We start from the raw sequence: 20,072 nt of genomic DNA on the forward strand, positions 1-20,072 counted from the left end.
TGCAGTTTTAAATAAAAAGTTTAAGTATTAGATATACTATAATCCGTAGACTAGGCCGTACTAGTTTATTCTAGAGTGTGCGTATTTAAACAGCCAAATCTCAATATAACGATTTTTTTTAAACCTTCTAGAGCTCTACATAAGATAAAATGTAAATTTCGACTCAACAAAACCAATTTTTTTAGTTAAAAACTCGTATATTGAATTTTTGTCGACCCTGGTAAAAAAATCACCTTGATATAACGATTTTCTTATTAAGAATCTCAGTATATCGAATTTAACTGTTAGTTTATTGAACTGTCTGCGTCCGTTCTTCCATATATTAAAAGTACGAAAGTTAAAATCGTGTCAATACTTTTCCAGACATCGTGTTATAGCAAATAGAATGGGAGTGGTTTGGAGTACTAGAGCTAGTCTGAATACCACGAGGAACAATCTCTCAAAGGTACAAAGACTGGCTTGCTTATGTGTAGCCGGGGCCATGGAATCTTGCATAACAGCTACACTAGAAGTGATTCTAAATCTCCCACATAGTTCTGGAAAACGTGACAGGGAAAACATCACTTAGAATGTTCAGAGTCGGAATTATCAAAGAAAACTCATCCTTAAATAATGACAACCCTGAGACATGCCTCAGAACGTTGCATCAAAATGGTTTATATTTTTTATCACCGTTTCCTAACCAATTCGGCATGTGATCATATTCGCTTTCAGCTCTGAATTTTTATTTATGCTGAATCAGTTCTACTATTTTTTATGTATTTACTACTCATTGCGGATCAAATTCCCAACCAGTTTGGCATGGATCATATTCACTCTTTCAGTTCTGAATTTTTTGTGATAGTTTCGTGTTTGCTGGACTCACATCGACTGAGTCTATTATTTATTCTGAAACAAATCTATCAGTTTGTTATATTTTTACTACTGATTGCGGATCCGTTTCCTAATCAGTTCGGCGTGTGATCATATTCGCTCTTTCAGCATCGACATTTTTTGTGACAGTGACAGAATAGGTTCTAGCACTTCTGTGATAGTAGACTTTGCAGGTGAATCCTATCGCACGCGCCTTTTGAAAATTGCAGTTTGGGATTCTTCAAATCCGAAAGTTTTAGTGACAGTTATGTGTTCGTAAATCGGTAAAATGAAATCCCAAACCGGTTCATAATCAAACGTTTGTATCACACCAATACAATATTGATTATGAAATGGTTCGGAATCGATTTCAACTATGACTGAAAACGTTAAACAGTATTTTAAATTGGTCTGGATGATTATTTAAGATATGTATTAATTAATTATTGAGGGGAGAATTGATAAAATTAATTTTATTAGTTATTTATCTCAGTCACGATTTTTTTCTAAAATAAGCAAAGAAAAAGCCAACAGAATCAATCTTCGAATTTAGCCCAAATCTTTGTACAAAGTTTCTTTGTTCTTCTGTTAATGAAGTTCCTATCCATCCAGGCTCTCCCAAATTAAGGGGAGGTTTTAATAATTCTATAAAGTTGAAAGTCCTCAAGGCCCATGCTATAATACCTTCATTTTCAGCCAAAGTTATAGTACAAGTACTATATACCATAGTCCCACCTGGTTTCAATAATTTAGTAGCCTGAAAAAAGTATTAGATGTATTATTTCATAATAAATACTCAACGTTTAATTGAAAATTTCATGGTTCAAAGTATGTTGAAGAGTATTTCGATTATAGGAAGAAAAAAATAGTTTTGAATTGTGGGTTTGAGAAAAATTTATAAACGGAATTTTGATCATCTGCTACCGATAGCATGAACAACCTAAATATGTTAACCACTGGTTTATCTAATTTTGTATAACGCCAGTCATCAAATAGCGAAAATGTTCTTATTTTGTAAAACCAAAATCGGCTTACAAATGTAGAAAAAGAACCCATAATTGACAGTTGAGAAGATAATTGCAGTAAAACTAAATACAAAGAGGAATTTGTTGCTTCAATATCCTGACGGTAATCTACCCACCGCAATGTAATATGCGTATATGTTAAAACATTATTTCCTGGATAGCATCTCTTCTGTTTTCAACTACTTTGGCGTCTTCCTGTGCTAGACTCTCTGCTAGTACATTTATCGAATTTGCAAATCGACTTTTTGATGGTTGCCATAGTTCATTGTTCACAGCAAACGCTCGATGTTGTTTTGACCAATGTTCCATAACCAATGGAATTCTTTGAGGCGAGGAACATAACATATCATTTGAAGCGATTTCCTTCCACTTTTTCCTATTTTTCGCTTTCGTCTTCCAGTCGTGAATTCCTCTTTCTCCTAGGTCTTACATCACTTCCTCAATCTTTTTTTATTGTTCCTCCTTGTTCCATGTCCATCATTTTTTTTTGTTGCTCCAAAACCGGGCATTCTCTGTATGTGACCCAGCCACTCTATTCTTTTGGATCTTATTATTTTGCTTAGTTCTCCTTCTCCAAATAGATTCCTTATTTCATTATTTATTCTCCTCAGCTTTAAATATCCCTCCTTTTCACCGCCTAGTATCCTTCTAAGTACTTTTTTTCCCCATATATCTAGCTTCTCTTCCTCAGCTTTGTTCACGTTCACGTTTTGTCTCCGTAGCTCATTATTGTTTTGTATAGATGTAGATTCACTGTTTCTGCTATTTCTATAAAGGCTTGTTTTTTGATGTTGGAAGAATTATTATATCGTCTGCATATGTCAGTAGTTGCGTTGTTCTTGTTTTTAGTATCCCTGTTCTGTACAAACCGATTTCACATACCATCCATTCTAATACTATATTGAAATGCGTAGTGGATAAAGGATCTCCCTGTTTTAGTCCTGTGTTGGTCTCGAAATATTTTGATACTCTTTGTTTTGGTATGTTTGATTGTCAATTTCGTAAGACTTTTGACTTTTTTGAATACTTAAATCGTTCATAATGCTGTACAAATGGTTTCTGTTTACAGTATCGTAAGCTTTTTGGAAATCTATGGAGACTGAGTAAATTGGCAGATCCTAATCATACCCCATTCTTTGCGTTTGCCTCAGAGTAAAAATGTGGTCTGTGACTGATCTTCCAGATCTAAACCCGCATTAGTAGTCTCTGAACAACTTTTTCCCATATACTTTCAAACTTTTATCTCCGGCTTTAGTGAAAATTTTGTAGGTTGTATCTAGTAGCGCTATACTTTTGTAGTTTCTGCATTCATTTCTTTTTCCTTTCTTGTGTATTGGTACCATTATTGTCATTTTCCACGTTTCTGGTATTGTCTTTTGTTTCCATATACTGCTTATTGAATGATATATTCTCGTCTTCAGTGCAGTTCCACCATACTTGATTAATTTTGGTTCTATTTCGTCCTCTCCCAGGGACTTGCCTTTTGTTAGTACCTGAATTATTTCTAGTATTTCCTCCTTTGTAGGTGGCAATATATTTTCGATATTATTCCATGGCTCCTGCCATTGTACACCTTTCTTCGTTTAATATTTTTTGAAATGCTCTTCCCATCTTTGGATCATTTCGGTCTCAACTATTATTATTTCCTCTTTTTTATTTTTCATACGAGTATAAATAGTGTTTTGCTCAGCTTGCCCTTTATTGTATTTTATATCTTTATAGAAATTATTCATTTCTGTGTCTACTTCTGCTGTTCATTCCTTTGCGTTTCTTTGCTCTACACTCTTCTTCGTTGTTCTTTGCTCTTCATACAGTTTTTTATCTTCATCTGTTCCGGTCTGTAGCATTTTCTGTTCGGCTCGTTTCCACTTCTCAATTTCTCCTTCACATTTGGCATCGAACCATTCGTCCTTTTTTCCCCCCTTCATTTTCTGTTGTATTATTTTACTTGTCACTTTATTTATGGTTTTCTCTAAATATTTCCATTCTTCATTAATATCAGGTGGTCCAACTATAATGCACGATGTTAATTTGACATTTCTTTGTTTCAGTGTTTGACTAATTCAACCATGGAGAGGTACACAATTGAACAGCGCGTTAAGATTAATGAAGCCTTTTACGAAAATGAGCGCTCAAATCAAAATGCATTTCGTGTACTTCGTGATTTTTTTGGTCAGCATAATCGACCAAATGTGTTCACAATCGGGAGAATTGTGCGCCAATTTCAGCAAATCGGGTCTGTAGGAAATGTGAAAACACCTGTGCATGCTCGCCCCGTTAGTTCTGCGGAAAACATTGCTGTTGTTCGCAGAAGAGCCGTCAACCTCGATTCGTTCGTGCCCAATAATTAAACATCTCACGAACATCACTGATGCGAATTTTGAATGAAGATTTGAATTTACACGCTTACAAGGTTCAACTGACTCAAGAGCTGAAGCATGCTGACCATTTCAAGCGTCGTCAATACGCCGAATAGTTGGTTGAACAGACAGAAGTGAGTGGTGACCAAGAAAATAATCTTCAACGACGAGGCACACTTTCATCTCAGTGGATTCGTTAACAAGCAGAATTGCCGCATTTGGGCAAATGAGAATCCACGAGTGATTGTTAAAAAGTCGATGCATCCACAAAGAGTGATTTATGGGCTGGCGGCGTCATCGGGCCGTACTTCTTCGAAAATGAGGTTGGCCAAGCAGTTACCTTGAATGGTGTCCGCGAGATGATAACGGACTTCTTGTGGACAGAAACTGTTGATATGGACCTGGACGATATGTGGTTCCAACAGGATGGCGTCACTTGCCACACAGCCAACGAAACAATGGATCTTTTGCGGAGAAATTCAATGGTCGTGTTACCTCACGTCGTGGCGATGTTAATTGACCGCCACGATCATGTGATTTGACACCGTTGGACTTCTTTCTTTGGGGATATTTGAAAGAAAAAGTGTACGTCAACAAGCTAAGAACAATTCAAGAGCTAAAGGATGAGATAATTCGGCACATTAACGACTTTGAACCTCAGAGTAATTGAAAATATGGACCATCGGATAGGCATTTGGTCGATATTTTGTTCCACACATAATTATCATAGATCCTTCTATCGTTATAAAAAATATTAAGATAATTTTCTGAAAACTTTTTGTTTTATTTACAATTAACATCGTGCATTTTGGTTGGACCACCCTTTATTATAGCTCTGGTGTTCTGCTCTAGATCTCGCTTTAGTTCTTCTACGAATCTAAAATAGCTGGTGAAAATTATAGAGGAAAACCAAGAAAAACACGGATTGAAAATGTGAAAAAAGCTACTAAGATAAAGAGAATGAAAGTATAGAAGAGAAAACGAAAGATAGAAACGCATGGAGTAAAAAGTGTATGTTATGACCCCCAATGAAACAGTAATAGTAATTTGGCTCAAAATTAAATAAAAATATACACAATCTACTTTCAATAATAAATAAACAATATAAATTATTAATAACTACAATATTTAATTGAGCGATTATCATGAAGATATAATCAGAATAACTTTTTCATTGTTTTGATGGTTCGAAGATGTCCAATTGTGCCAAAAAAAATTATTCATATTGTACTAAATATACTTACAGTTTCAAATAATTTGCGTTGTAACGGCACATAAGATTTAATTTCATTTTCAGACATTCTATTGGCTAATTGAGGTCTTTTTCCCAGACCACTGCAAGGTGCATCTAAAAGTACATTGTCGAAAGATTCTGGTAGAAATGGTGGACCATTTTCTATAGTTCTAGATGAAGTCTGTGACTCTATAATAATCGTCGTAGAATCAGCTTGATAAACTTTAACATTCGCCCCGAAATTTTCACAGCGTTCTTGAAGTTGTGATACTTTTTTTGGAGTTTTGTCAATAGCAATAATTACACCCTGTATTATGAGAAATATATATTGTAATATTTTTCTTGTCTAGTGACGTCTGTTAATTGAGAAGAAAAAAGAAAAAAACCTTGAGCGCCTTTGACCAATTATCGTACTTAATCATGATCATCATCAAGCCCTTCAATCCTTTTGGATTACGGCTATCGCTTTTAGTGCTTCAAAATCTTTTTCTGGGGTGGATTACTCCTCGATTTCTATTTTTGTTTTCTTTATAGTTTATCGTTTGTCTTGGCTGCTTTTGTTATTATTTTCCCCTATTTCGTTTCTTCAAGTCTTTCTCGACCTGCCTCTTCTCCTTGGCCACAATGGGATCCATTGCGTTCTTTTTTTGATAATTTCAGTTGGTCTTCTTCTCATTATGTGCTCGGCCCAGTTGAGTCTTTGTGCTTTTATGTATCTCACTATATTTTAATTCCCCAGCTAATTCTCTATTTATTCGATTTTCTTTGCTCTCCATTGTCCCTCCTGTGTTATGTTTGGACCTGTTATTCCAAATATTTCCTCACTATTTATTAACGAAGTAGCGATCTCAGTGAGTCTTCATAACATTGTGAAAAACTTCTGATTAATGATCCTAAATAGTAATTGATTCGAAATAATGATCTAGATCAAATATATGAAAATAAGAGAAATGAATTGGAACTGCATGAATTATTTTCTAAATTTCGTTTTCGAATTTAATGACATTTTTTATATACATACAAAAGTGGGTGGTTGATGAATACACCTCATAATAATTTAAAAAGGAACTAGACAAAGTACCTCCACATTTATAGTTCTTCTAATATCAATTGCAGAAGACAGTTATGCGAGGAACAATCAATATTTCATAAATACGAACGGGACTCATACCAAATTAAGAAATGAAAAATAATGTTTACTCCCCGTATAAAATTCGTTAAACATCTAACAAACCGTCGTCTACGTGGACTCATCATCTCCACTGTTTACCAATGAAAGCATCGAATCGTAAACATAAATGCATTTCTATCGGCCGAATATGTCGGAAGGCGTATGTACACAATTTCTTCGAAATATTACTACCAGAGACAGTCTGCAATAAGCAGCAGCGTCGCTAGGTGAGATTTATTTAATTCATAAATTTCATGAGTAAATAAATTTTCCAATTATGGAGTAGTTACGAAAGGGGTTGCAGTTGATAATTCACAAAACCGAAATACATGTAAAGAAAAACTGAAATCAGTTGACAAAACTACTCAAGATTTTATCCATGGGACAATTTATAGTTTATATAAGAAGAATAGGGTTGGGACATTAGAAGTAACACATCAAAAGGTAGCATATTATCCAGAATACAATTATACTAGTTTAGAAGCATTGCGTCAAGTTTTGTCAGCACGTGGTTTTAAACTCAAAAAACTGAATAAACTGAAGTGTAGTGTAAGTTAAGAACGTGAGATGTTACATTACTTTACACCAAAACCTCTCAAACCTCAACAAATCCATATCGTATTGTATTGCTATATAAAAACAAAAAATCCTCACCTTATTTTCCATAAGTTCGGCTATATATGTGGTTTTATTTCCCGGTGAAGCACATAAATCAATCACAACGGATCCTCGTTTGGGATTGAGAGTTTTGACGCATAAAATAGAAGGAAGGTTTTGCAGTAAAATATCACCTGCTGGTAGTATGTTTTCATTTATAGTAGGACATCCAGATATTGTCTTTGATACTTCTACTGCAATACCACTGAAACAAAATTTGGAAAAGAAAAACGAATGCATATATACATAACCTCCGTCAAATTGTTTTTCACTCTGACCTCATACGCAACAAACACCAATGGTACGTTCCATCCAAGAAATGGTGTCAAACAAAGACTGTTACTGGGCCTTAGGCGAAACTAACTACTGAAAATGTGTTTTTACTGCAGTAGTATTTATAACCTTCCACAAAATCTATCCTGTGCCAAAGGGTGCTTTTACTCTGAAGGTGAATGCCACCCCATCTTGGAGTGAGAATTTATTTCATTTCTTCATTTAAAGTACACATATTTTATTATAGTTTTTCATGAATAACTTGAAAAGTTATTATTTTATCAGCAAAATCATTCATAATAAAAATGTAGCTGATAAAAAACAAAGAGATTCGTTTTTTATTTTTAAGGACCTTTGTAAATTCAATAACTGTGGCTTTTTTGGGGGAAGCCCGAAATTAAAAACCTTTAACCCCAAATGACTTGAAATTGATGAAATTTTTGGAAAAAACACAAGAAAGCTTTTTCACACCACATAGAAAATCCTTTGAAAGAAATGAGCACTGTTAAAAGTCTTTTGCATAAAATTTGACCGATTTTTTCTTTTTTGGAAAAATGTAATAGTTATACCCCTCGCTATTGCCACCCTAATTGAAATTATTCGTAAAACATTCGCAATTAACTTTATTTATGTATTATTGATATGATTCATGTGATTTTATCGGTTTTGATTGCTTATTTTAGAAAAATTAATTGATTAAATTGAACATTGCATTTCTGTAATCAAATCAAAAACTATTCATGTCATGAGAAAATGTTTCAATTATTAATTGTAGTTTCTCTTCCCAAAAACGTTTAAATATATTGTGTCATAAAGAATGAAGAAGATGCATTAGTTCAAAGTTTGCATTCTCGTACCAAATGTGACTTATGCAACCCCTTTGAGCTGCACCCTTTTCGAAACCGGGGGTTGATTGCTATGATGCTAAAGTACTTGAAATCCCCTACAAAATGCCCGTTTAAAAAGTTTCTAGCTTGAAAATTGAGCGAGTTATTGTCGAAAAACTAACTGCTTTTTTTTCAAAATTTCGGAAAACGAATTTTGGACCAAACAGAAGCATAGAGCATACAATCGAGCAACAACTGGCATGAACGAGAAGAGGAAGAAGATATTAGTGATGATGAAATATAATTATTCAAAATTGTTTTTCATATCATTTTTTAAATGGAAATTTTTTCGATTTTAAAAATATTTTTATTATATTTCCGTAAAAAAATGTTGACTGCAATTTTGAAATTTTTGGTCATTGAAAGTGGGTTACATAAGGGTTGAAATATTTAACACGCAATACTTCTTAAAAATACCGAAGAATTATTCTAAATTCAATATAAATACACTTTTGAATCATTTATTTTAATTATAAAAAATTCGTCAAGATTATTTTTTAACTTTTCATACTATTAGAGGATGATTTGGATGGTTTGCATAAATTTGATCTACAGATTTACGAATAATACATTTTAACTTCACAATAAGTGTCTTTAAAAAAAGCTTTCAATATTACTGCACTCAGAGGATGGTCTTTACAGAGGTTGCACAAGTCCGATTAATCATAAACTTGTTTGGGAATATCAACAGATCTATGAATAATTCATTTAAACTGTATTTCACTCAAATATATGCTAAAATTAAAGATTTTTGAATTTTTTACGATAAGCCGTAGTTTTAACATTAAAAAATAAAAAGCACCCTTTGGCACAGGGTAGATTTTGAATAAGAGAGAGCTTAAATCTCAATCTTCATTAAAATCGAGGTTGATTAACAAAATTCCACAATTTTAACGTTTTTTACCGCTGGTTCCTAGCCTAATAAGGGTGGAATATATAAAGTTTGTATTTAGTGTTTTTAACATCAGATTAAAAATCATTTTGATCAACCCTATACAAAATAACAATTACTAGTATTTGAAAAATAAATTTTCATACAAATTTACTTCATATCTTTTGATAATAACATAAATCAAGAAACTTTACAATTTTTGAATAAATTTACTAAAACTGCTTCTCCTTGAAATTTGTAAAACCTACTTATATTGTATATTTTTTGTTGAAAATAGATGGTGACGTTGCATTTTTATTTTACCATTTCCAATATGTATTTTAGATGTACTATCATAAACCTTTTGGAATCCTTTTTTACATTTTTTGGCAATATCTGCATATATACTAACATCCTCGTTAAGCTGACATCCTAAAATAATTGGTAAGTAGATTTCGACTATTGCTTCCAAAACTGTATATTCAAAAAATATTCCATAGCCAATTAAATAATTAGGAAAAAATAAATAAATCTATTAGTATCCTGTAGAAAATGAAAATTGGTATATCTCAGAAATTTTGCATCAAATTTCTACTAAGAATTCATTTCAGTTGAACGAACAAAAATTGACTTATAAAAATCAAATGTTTTAATAAATATTCTATTCTTCCTTAACTCACGTAAGGATAAACTAGAAGCTTGTTAAGTCATAGAAACTCTGCACTAAGCTTTTTCCAATGATCCAGAATTTTATGGAACAATTTTTTTTGAAGCTACAAAATAATCAAATCTTGAGATTGGTAACAATTTTATTTCATTTATTTTTCTTATCTTTTTCTATGAGGACAAATCTTAGAAATATATAAATAGATAATAAAATAAAATGCTCATGAGTTTTCACAAAAAAAGAAAATGATTTTACCTGCAACCATTCCTAACACTCCAGGTGCATATATGTGAGCTCCTCTTAGTATTGCCGATGCACATTCTGTGTCTACTATAACTTCTTTCTCATGTTTGTCAAGTTCTTCACATAAAGTTGTATTTTCGATAACAATAACATTACTGAGACAATGATGAATATACATTTTGGTTTCTTTTAGAAACTGTCTAAGAATATGCAGCACATTTTGGACGTTATTTTTTAGAGTATTAACCCTTACAGTAGTCATTTTTGGGGAAGAACATAGCCATTTTAGAGTAAACATTAATTCTTCATTTGAAATCTGGAATGACCGCGTAGAATTAATTAGGTATAGGATGTGAAATTCAGTACCACCAACTGCAAAAAGATTGAACTTACTTTATTGTCATAATCCAATTCAACTAACAAACTATTTATCAGTTTATAATTGAAGTTTTCTTTGAATGGAGAAGTGGGATACGGCATTTTTCATTAAATGCTAGTAATTAGTATTTATATCACCATAACATCAAAATTCAAGACATGCACTACTGTGGAGGTTAGATCTTGATGACTAAAAAGTCACGTGGCATGCGTCAACCAATGCGACACGCTGATCCTCAAGACGTGGCATAAACTACGATTCTCTTTCAAGTCCGCCATATTGACATTCGACAACTTTTTGGGAGGACGGGTGAATGTTACAGCGTTTTTCTAAAGTATAAGGTGTTTTTTTTTCAAAACGTAAGTACCAGTCGAATTTACAGTAATATTGCTTTAATTTGACAAATTGAAAATAGGTAGTAGTTCGAACGATTTCTGATATTTATCCTTTTTCTTTTGCTAATGCAGGGTTTGGTTTATAGTGACAACAAGTCAAAAAACGGCTTGTAAGGTTTCTGTGTTAAATAGTTATTTTAATGTGAGAAAAAAATAGTTAATTCAATAGAAATGTGACGTGTTTAAATAAATTACTATTAGTTTTCTTTTTATTTACCCAAAGAAGTATTTTTTACAAATATTAGATCAATATGTCATTCGTACACAATGTAATATACTATGATTCTTAATTTTGTCTTTGTTCTAAAATTAGATGATTACCAAAAACGAATAACATAAAATTATTTAAACATTAATAATTATTTTTAGGTTTATAAAGTAAGCAATCACTATGGGTAATGTGTTTGCGAATTTATTCAAAGGCCTTTTCGGCAAAAAAGAAATGAGGATATTGATGGTAGGGCTTGATGCAGCTGGTAAAACTACTATTTTATATAAACTTAAATTAGGAGAAATTGTAACAACTATTCCAACTATTGGTAAGTACTTTTTTGATGACATGTACTTTTCTGTCATTTTTTGATATCTATTTATTCTATAAATCTTTAATACAATAATCAGCAAATATTTTTTCTAGTTAATCAAATTTATATAAATATGTAGTTATTTTAATTTGAGTGACTAATTTACAATTATTAGGAATAAATAGGTGACTCATATTATAAATATACATAGTTCACTGGCCTTAAATTGATATAAGTACATAACTAAATTATTTGTTATAAATCTATTTCACCATTTGTTTAATAGAAGTATGTGGTAATATTCTTACTATTTACTTGGGTTTTTGCCATCCAGAGTTATCTCATCATTTTGAATGAATTGTCTTTAATTAAAATAATTAATTAAACTATTAATTAATAAAGTTGAATACATGGAAATATCATTAACTTCATTTCATATGTTAATTAAATTAAGATGATTAATGTCATACGAGCTTAGAACTGCAAAGCAAATGCAAACATACACAATTTTTTGGTGAAATTTTCAAAACATGAGATTATTTTTTTTGTCAGGTCCATTTATACATGTGATAAATTCCTATTTGTATAGTGATAAATAATTGGTGAAGTTATACCTCATAGTTAACCTTTCTCTGGGCACTATGCGTCTGTTGGATGACAGACAGGTGTTTTCATTATTATTAGGAAATGGGAATCACAGTTGACTTTTCGTGTTTGAGTTATTCCACCTCCTACTTGTCCTCTACAACAAAAGGGTGAAAGTATATATCAGTCCTTACAATGAATAGTGAACAGTGAACACATTGAAGTGAAAGTTGGCAACATCTGTAGCACCAATTGGTATTTTTATCAAAAATCTCGATCATTATTTGATAAGAATACTACAATGAACAATTTTATAGTATTAGCAAATAAAATCATCATTAAAAGTGAATTGGAAAGTGAAATAAAGCAAAAGTTCTATTTTGTCCAGAATATGGCTAGCACCTGGTGGTGTTGCAAAAGTCTAAGCGCCCGATGGAAGGTTAATACCAGTAGTTCAGAGAGAAGTAAGATAGATTTGAGAATTCAAATATATGTTTCTAGGGAGTCAAGTATTTTATGTAGGTTGAAGATGGTTTTGACAATTAAGAGATTCCAAATTTCATCATGAACAGCAAATTGAGAACTCGACACAATCTACTTGAAGTACTCTGGAACTTGACAATTTTTCAGAAAAAAGAGTGATAGTAATCAAATACAAGAGAGAACCAATGAGAATAACACAGATCTTCTAAAGCATCTCTACAGAAGGAGAGGCCATTAGTGAATGTTGATGTCAAAATGATTGGTGACAGGAACATCATAGATATGTTACCGTAAATATGTTATTAAACATAATAACTAGTAAAAACCTGAAATAACTAGAAGTAATGGTGGTTTATTTTGTACATAACTGGTACATTTTCTCTTCTGTCTTCAGTAATGCAACGGCTATTATATTTCTGAAGGTATCTTTTGCTTAACCCACATCAGAAATAGCCACCGTAACATTATCGCAATCATTTGCAGGTGTATTAGTTTTTTCACTGTAACTTTTTATCTTTTTATCTACTGAATTAGTGATTGGCTTGCTTCTTTTTTTCAGATTTTTTTCAACAGATCGTTTGCTCTGGCTATGGCTATCCCGTGAACAATCTTAAGCTCTGGCCATAAACATTTAAATTCGTTTATAACAAAGTTCGCAAATTTTCTACCGTTAACTGTGCGGCGCTCCAAATGTCACAAGTATTTGGTTCAAATTGTATGCGATTTCTTCAGCTCTTTAGATGTTAAAGCTATTAACAAATGAACTTTGTCAAGTGATCTTGGTAAATCATTATGAATCTGATTGGTTCCACATATATAAGATCTACTTGGCATCGGCTGTTTTAATTCATTGTGTAAAATTCGTTTAGAAAATAATCCCCTTTTCTTCTTAGATTTCTTACAATTGCAAACTTCATACATACATAAATACGGTTTCTGTAAAAATACATCAACAGGAGACCTTCTGGCTTGTCACTAAAGTTTGGATTAAAGCTATAGAGAAATATGGGGAATCCAGAGCAATTGTACTGGACATATTGAAGGCTTTTGACAGGGTTTGGCATAATAACTTTCTAAATAAATAAAGATTGTACAATTTGACGTCCTCACTTATTGACTATCTTAGTAGCTCTCTCAAAGACTGATGGATCCATGTCACTATCGATGGACATACCCCAAAAAGGTCAATGCTGGTGCTCCCCAGGGATGCATCTTGTCACCACTCCCTTTCTACTATACATCAACGATCGACTCGACAATCCTAATCTATAACTTTGCCGACGATAGCACATTGGTGTCTTCATTCAAGTGAACCGCCCCAATATAAAATACATATTTTAAAGATTACAAGAAAAATTATGGAAGATTTCAATAAATAAAACATCCAGGTGATGTCTGTCACAATTTTGGTTTGTTTTTTATACTATATATGTAAAAAAATATAGTTATTTTATTATTCTTGAATACTTATCCATTTGACTACTTATGTAGGAATAATTATATGCATTTATACTAGTAAATGAGATATTAACTTTCACGTGTATAAATCATAAAGTTTTTATGCATCATTTTTGTTGAACGGGTAGATTATCCATGTATTTGTATTTTTATTGTGACGTGAATAAAATTCAATCAAAATGGTTTTAAAAATATCTTATTAAACATCATTCAAAATATTTTTTAGGATTTAATGTGGAGACTGTAGAATATAAGAATATTAGCTTTACAGTGTGGGACGTAGGTGGTCAAGACAAAATTAGGCCGTTGTGGAGACATTATTTCCAAAACACTCAGGTGAGTACAGTTATCGTGCAGTTAACCATGTATGAAAAATATATGTGTATGAATTTTTAGATATTATTTGTATTGTGAGTAAAATATTAATTATCTAGCTTGAAGTTGAGACTTCCTTTTTTCCAAGTTTCAGTTGTGGCTTCCATTTATCTTAAATAATTCTTTATTCATCCAATGTTATTAAGATAGAAGAAGAGGAAGAATATATTACCACAGTAAAGTCATATTGAGGAATAATTATTTAACTTCAAAGCTATGACAATTTCCTGGGAAATTCTAACATTGTGACTTACCATGTACAATACAATTATTCTGAATCACCAGCATCACATTCATCCTCCTCAGAATCTCTGTCGTTTAAATCAATTACAAGTCTATTTAAAACTGACCATGTTGCATATATTGGTTTGCAACTTTTTGTACCTGATTTATGGCATTTCTCAAATTCCCTGTGCTAATGATTTGAACATTATTTCATTATTACTTCCATAACGAAGTGAAGGAGGAATTTTTGAGTAAAGTGTTATTAGTTCTTGTCTGTCATTTTAATCACATTAATTCGATTTGATGTAAAACAGTAGTACAGAAGTAATCTTGAAACAATTCTTTTTGGCAAATTATTTTCGTTTCTAAAACCTCCATGACTTGATGCTTTGTATAATGCTCTTTGAAATATAAATCTTGTTCAAGTAGATACTCCTGTATGTCTGCTTTGGAAGAATATTAAGTTGAAATTTCACGAATCTAAAGAGCTAGCCTTAACATGCTTTGAACTTAATACTGTTTCATTAACCTAACCTTATTCTTTACCACAATGCGTATGCGTTTACCTCTGGAATGGAGTGCTTTCGTTTTACATTTTCAATTATCGTTTGTCCAGTGTTTGAATCTAACATACCTCAAGGATATGTTTCCTTTTCAGTTCCACAAGAATACCTTGAATATTTGGCATTATGTTTGTTGCGAACATACTGTAGATTGTTTCGCATATTGGACTTAACCTATCAGTTTTGATTTTAAAAAAAATCCTGAAACATTCCTTTTTAGTCGCATTGATTCTCATCTTGCTTTGTAATTTTGTTGAGTGTAGTCTGAGAAGTATTTGACAAAAACCTTGTTTCCTGGACATCATAGCATCTCTTCTGGACATTCCTCGACTATAAAGTCGGTTAAAACAAGTTAGAATAACTTTTTGAACATCTGTTGATAGATGTTCCCATCTCTTTTCAACTGCTTGGCCTCTGTGTGCTAGACTCTAGTAGGACGTTTACCGATCTGCAAATTGACTTGTTGATGGTTGATCTTGAAGCCAAGGTTGCCACATACTTTATCATTCATAAAACTTTTATTCAAGAATAATTTAACCTTTAATACACTACAAATTTTGGCAGCTCACAATTAACTACTGCTGTGGACAGGACACTACTAAAAGTACCTACCTGATGATCATAGAAAACAGAAATGATTTTATTTGGCACACAAATGCTAATTTTTTGGAAGAATCATGATTACATTGTTTAAAAAGTAATGAACTGTTAATATTTTCTTAATAAATATATAATAGAAAACGCAAAATATTGTGAAAACCACGTAGCATCGGGCAGGGAGGAAGAGTCATGGAAAAGGCTACGTGCAGGGAGGGAGAGGTCCTAAACAGACTAAAACAGACATTGTGGCTTATGGATATTCTCCAATTCCTTATTTACGTTCAATATTTTATCAGTATTATTCAATTTAGTGAATGGTTTTATTTAGGAATTTAAATGGATTAATTGTTTTGTAATGTTCATCTATACTTTTGAATGATTGACTAATTGTGAAAATTAAATATTGTTATGCGACCTATAAAAGTTGTTTACTATTCAGTTCGCAGTAGGGCGTCTCTTATCTCTTTTTGTAAAGATAATATTTTCCCTATTTGATGACTAGCATATTAACAATTTAAACTTCTATTATCATTCATATATTTTTGAAACAATTAAAAAAATTAAAATTACATTTATCATAAAGTATACTGCCCTTGAAAGTTGTTCAGATTGGAACTGGATTGTTTTTGTTTTCTCCTTTAGAAATTCTTTCTTGATAGTATAGGTTCATAAATGTGGGTGATTTTTCCATTTCCATTTTTCAAATATTTCATTGAATAGATGGTTGAATACAATACGTGAGTTGGTTAAAATTATCAGCAGATTATGTTATCACTAGTGATAAGGTTATTCATAATAGAAATTGCATGTTATTGAAAAAAATTGTGAACATTGAAAGGTACATAAAACTAACTTTATATAGACAACAGACATATAAAGCTCATTTGCAACTTTGATTGTGAGTTTATTTTTTGTAACTAAATTAAATTTACGTATAGTATCTTCCTCTTATGTAAAAGAATTTATGGTTTGAAAAGCATTGTTCTCATTTTCTTTATATATATATATATATATATATATATATATATATATATATATATATATATATATATATATATATATATATATATATATATATATATATATATATATATATATATATATATATATATATATATATATTTAAAATTGGTTATCATGCCTGTTTATATAATTAATTTAATTTTCGAGAACTGTCAGTGGTATTCATATTGGAGACAAAATTTATTATCACATAAACGCACATCAAACAGTTTTACTTACATTATAATGGTATTACTTTATGCTTAACTGTTCTTTAGGCTCACGTTTAACTTACCACCAGATATAGTAAAATGCATCACCCAAAAATAGTAAATGATCACTAAAATTAAAACCGCATGAAATTATAACCAAAGTTTTTACATCTTACCATCCTATTAAAGCAAATGACTCCAAACACATCATTGTTAACCCTAAAAATAGTTGATGAACATCAAACTATTAACCACATTTTAATTTAAAATGACATGGAAATATTTAACGTGTCGTTGTCCCTTTAAAGTAAATTACTCTAGGTTAATAATTAGTTACCAAAACAGTTAACAAACTACTAAAATATGATTATTATTATAGATTTTTTTACTAAGACCCAGCTTTCTCTAAATTTATTAACCACTTTAAAAAAATGATTTTCTTAAGTGTTTATTCAAACAAAGGTTAAAAAATGAAACTTTTACAGCTTCAATAATCCTTTATTGAAAACAACTGTAAAAGTCAGTCCTTTTAAAACTAATAATAAATATTTTAAAAATTTTAAGAAGAATCAGTCTTCTCTATTAATTTACTGCACAATTGATGCTTTCTTAGCTTTGGCTGGTTGTCCTCTTTTGTGTTTCATGCCAATCGGAATAGCTCTTGCCTCTGAAGGTGGATGGACATGCTTCAGCCGAATTGCCAATCCAACGAGATGCTTGTAAATATAATCTTTGAGAAACTTTGGGCAACTGCATGTACCGTGTAACAAATTTGCTCTTTCCCGTTGCATTATTACTCCCACTCCCTAAAATATTGCTCTATGTATTCGTCAAAGGTCTCCTAAGGCAAGGAAACAAAACATGAACGCAAGAGCTCGCACGTAACTGACTGAATGTCCGCGCGAACGCGGCGCTTACGGTGCGGTGCCGCGGGGGTGGCTTGTAAACCGGAGACTTAACTTAATATGGCATCACTATACCTTATTGGTAAAATGCCAACATTTTATGGCAATCATAGAGGTTTTTCCAGAGATTTGGTGATCATTTACTAATTTTGGTTAGGTGTAAGGTGTAAGTGCGGCCTTGACTAAAACAGCTAAGATTATTGTAATTTTAAAGTTTATTTTTTGGTGTTAAGTATTTATTTTTGGTAAAAGAGTTTAGGACACCGAAGTATTTTTTGGTGGTTATTGTATTTGATCCCGTTTTTTACTGTATGTACTGGATTGATTTGGTCTTTATTTTTACAGGGCCTAATTTTCGTAGTAGACAGTAACGACAGGGAGCGTATAACTGAAGCAAAAGACGAATTAATGCGAATGCTTGCGGAAGATGAACTACGAGATGCTGTACTTTTGATCTTTGCTAACAAGCAAGATCTTCCAAATGCAATGAACGCTGCAGAAATTACCGATAAATTGGGTCTCCATTCATTACGTAACCGCAATTGGTACATTCAAGCTACCTGTGCAACCAGCGGAGATGGTCTTTATGAAGGTCTTGATTGGTTATCCAATCAACTGAAGAACGCCAATCGTTAGAACATAAAAAGAGGAGTGCGCAAAAAGTGTGCGAGTGCAGATGGTTTTTCTTGTACTCTTGTCGTGTCAATCTCGCGCGCGCGCGCGAAAAGATTTCGTATACCATATGTTGCAATTTTTAGTATCAAATTGGGTGATTAGTTAATTTGAGGGGTCTTGAATATTGCAGTTGGTGACTGGTGTTGTACACTACGAATAAAAAAACAATAGTTATAAGTTGAAAATAATGTGAATCTCTGCTTTTTATGTTGAGAATTGTAGATAAAAGTAGAACCTTTTGCATTATAACATGGGACGTTTCAAGAAGTTTGCTTTTGATAAATATTCACACCAAGGCATATTTTATTTTTGACTAACAACATTCCAAACAATGTTATAAAATTGTGATATTTTTTACTCCTCACTTAAAATGCTTTTCAGTAGAAGAAAATTTTTGCCATTATAAAAATATTTTTTTTGAATAATTTTTCTTTATATTAAATAATAATTGGGAATTTATTACATTCTAATATGTTTTGAAGAATTTTTCAAAACCATTTAAAAATATGTTTCTGTATAATTTTAAAAGGTTCCAAAAGATATCCCCTTTTTATTACACCACTTGTCGCTAAATGCATCCGTTCTCCCCATACAAATTACATTATGCTAAATACGCAGTATATAGTGTATACTAAAATTAATTTATTCGTCGTCCCATTTCAGGTGAAAGCTTTTTTGTACCATATATAATTTTCATTGTTTGTATTAAGTTAAAATGTACAGTAGACACATTGTATTTAAAATAAATATTTTTGATCTTAACAATTTAATGGTATATTGTAACATATGGTAAGGCTGTTTTCGTATTTAACAAATAAACCAAGAACATGTTTTTGAAAAGTCTTTTGGGCACGGCTCAAGTATTTTATTGTTTAAAATTACGGAAGTACGATAAAAGTTGCGCTCGAACCGGATAAGATTTTTTTATTAGCCTAAATTAGTTGGAAAAGAAAAAAATCTTTTGCCAAACTATAAGTTTGAGGTTTATCATAAAAGTGAGATTTTCTTTATAATTTTGGCGAGAATATAATTAAATTGCAATTTCTTACAATTGTGCGTCGCACATCAGTTCAGGTTGTCTAGTGATCCTTGGAAGCTTGGTTGGAAAACAAGAACACATTTGCAGGTTTTAGTGGCATCTTTGAAATTTTTTTCTATAGAATATTAGTAAACAGTGTTAATACAAGTATTGCAATTGAACATTCAATGCTGACCAAATACACGACTACCAGCAAAATCAAAACAATTTCACGTGTTTATCTTAGAAAAACTATACGGAAGTGGAATTGAAACTTGACAAACATACAATGATTAATTTTTTGATTTCAACCACTACTATAGGAATTATGAAGTTTTAACAAAAAATGTAGTAAGTTTTGAAAACACATTATAAAGACAGTGAAAACGCATATTTCCTTTTCTAGCTTAAATTACAGTTTGGTAGGGTCTGG

The 20,072-nt window shown here is 31.8% G+C and overlaps 2 protein-coding genes across 3 annotated transcripts; one reads left to right on the forward strand and one right to left on the reverse strand.

Moving 5' to 3' along the window:
* Positions 1-181: 181 nt before the first annotated feature.
* On the reverse strand, positions 182-10,784 carry LOC130453446 (tRNA (cytosine(72)-C(5))-methyltransferase NSUN6). Its single transcript, XM_056793204.1, has 6 exons — positions 10,634-10,784; positions 10,253-10,556; positions 9,600-9,762; positions 7,297-7,504; positions 5,482-5,778; positions 182-1,609 (listed from the first exon to the last, which is right to left on the reverse strand). Exons 1-6 carry the CDS (start codon positions 10,718-10,720, stop codon positions 1,346-1,348), a joined length of 1,323 nt encoding a protein of 440 aa, XP_056649182.1. The 5' UTR covers positions 10,721-10,784; the 3' UTR covers positions 182-1,345.
* LOC130453447 (ADP-ribosylation factor 1) lies at positions 10,674-19,464 on the forward strand. 2 transcript variants are annotated; one of them, XM_056793205.1, is made up of 4 exons: positions 10,674-10,978; positions 11,384-11,553; positions 14,291-14,400; positions 18,292-19,464. In XM_056793205.1, exons 2-4 carry the CDS (start codon positions 11,406-11,408, stop codon positions 18,580-18,582), a joined length of 549 nt encoding a protein of 182 aa, XP_056649183.1. In that variant the 5' UTR covers positions 10,674-10,978; positions 11,384-11,405; the 3' UTR covers positions 18,583-19,464. The 2 variants fall into 2 exon arrangements, with proteins under 2 accessions (XP_056649183.1, XP_056649184.1); XM_056793206.1 differs by having other exon boundaries at positions 10,974-11,156.
* The last annotated feature ends 608 nt before the right edge of the window (positions 19,465-20,072 follow it).

This window comes from Diorhabda sublineata, chromosome 2 (assembly GCF_026230105.1).
Source record: "Diorhabda sublineata isolate icDioSubl1.1 chromosome 2, icDioSubl1.1, whole genome shotgun sequence".
NCBI lineage: Eukaryota > Metazoa > Arthropoda > Insecta > Coleoptera > Chrysomelidae > Diorhabda > Diorhabda sublineata.

What these genes read in the sequence shown, in the direction of transcription:
- LOC130453446 (XM_056793204.1), bottom strand. Translation starts at nt 10,720, where the DNA reads ATGCCGTATCCCACTTCTCCATTCAAAGAAAACTTCAATTATAAACTG. An exon ending in AATTGGATTATGACAATAAA is followed by an intron (nt 10,557 to 10,633) that starts GTAAGTTCAATC and finishes CGGTCATTCCAG; the next exon opens with ATTTCAAATGAAGAATTAAT. An exon ending in AGTGTTAGGAATGGTTGCAG is followed by an intron (nt 9,763 to 10,252) that starts GTAAAATCATTT and finishes CAATTATTTTAG; the next exon opens with GATGTCAGCTTAACGAGGAT.
- LOC130453447 (XM_056793205.1), top strand. Translation starts at nt 11,406, where the DNA reads ATGGGTAATGTGTTTGCGAATTTATTCAAAGGCCTTTTCGGCAAAAAA. An exon ending in AACAACTATTCCAACTATTG is followed by an intron (nt 11,554 to 14,290) that starts GTAAGTACTTTT and finishes AATATTTTTTAG; the next exon opens with GATTTAATGTGGAGACTGTA. An exon ending in ATTATTTCCAAAACACTCAG is followed by an intron (nt 14,401 to 18,291) that starts GTGAGTACAGTT and finishes TTATTTTTACAG; the next exon opens with GGCCTAATTTTCGTAGTAGA.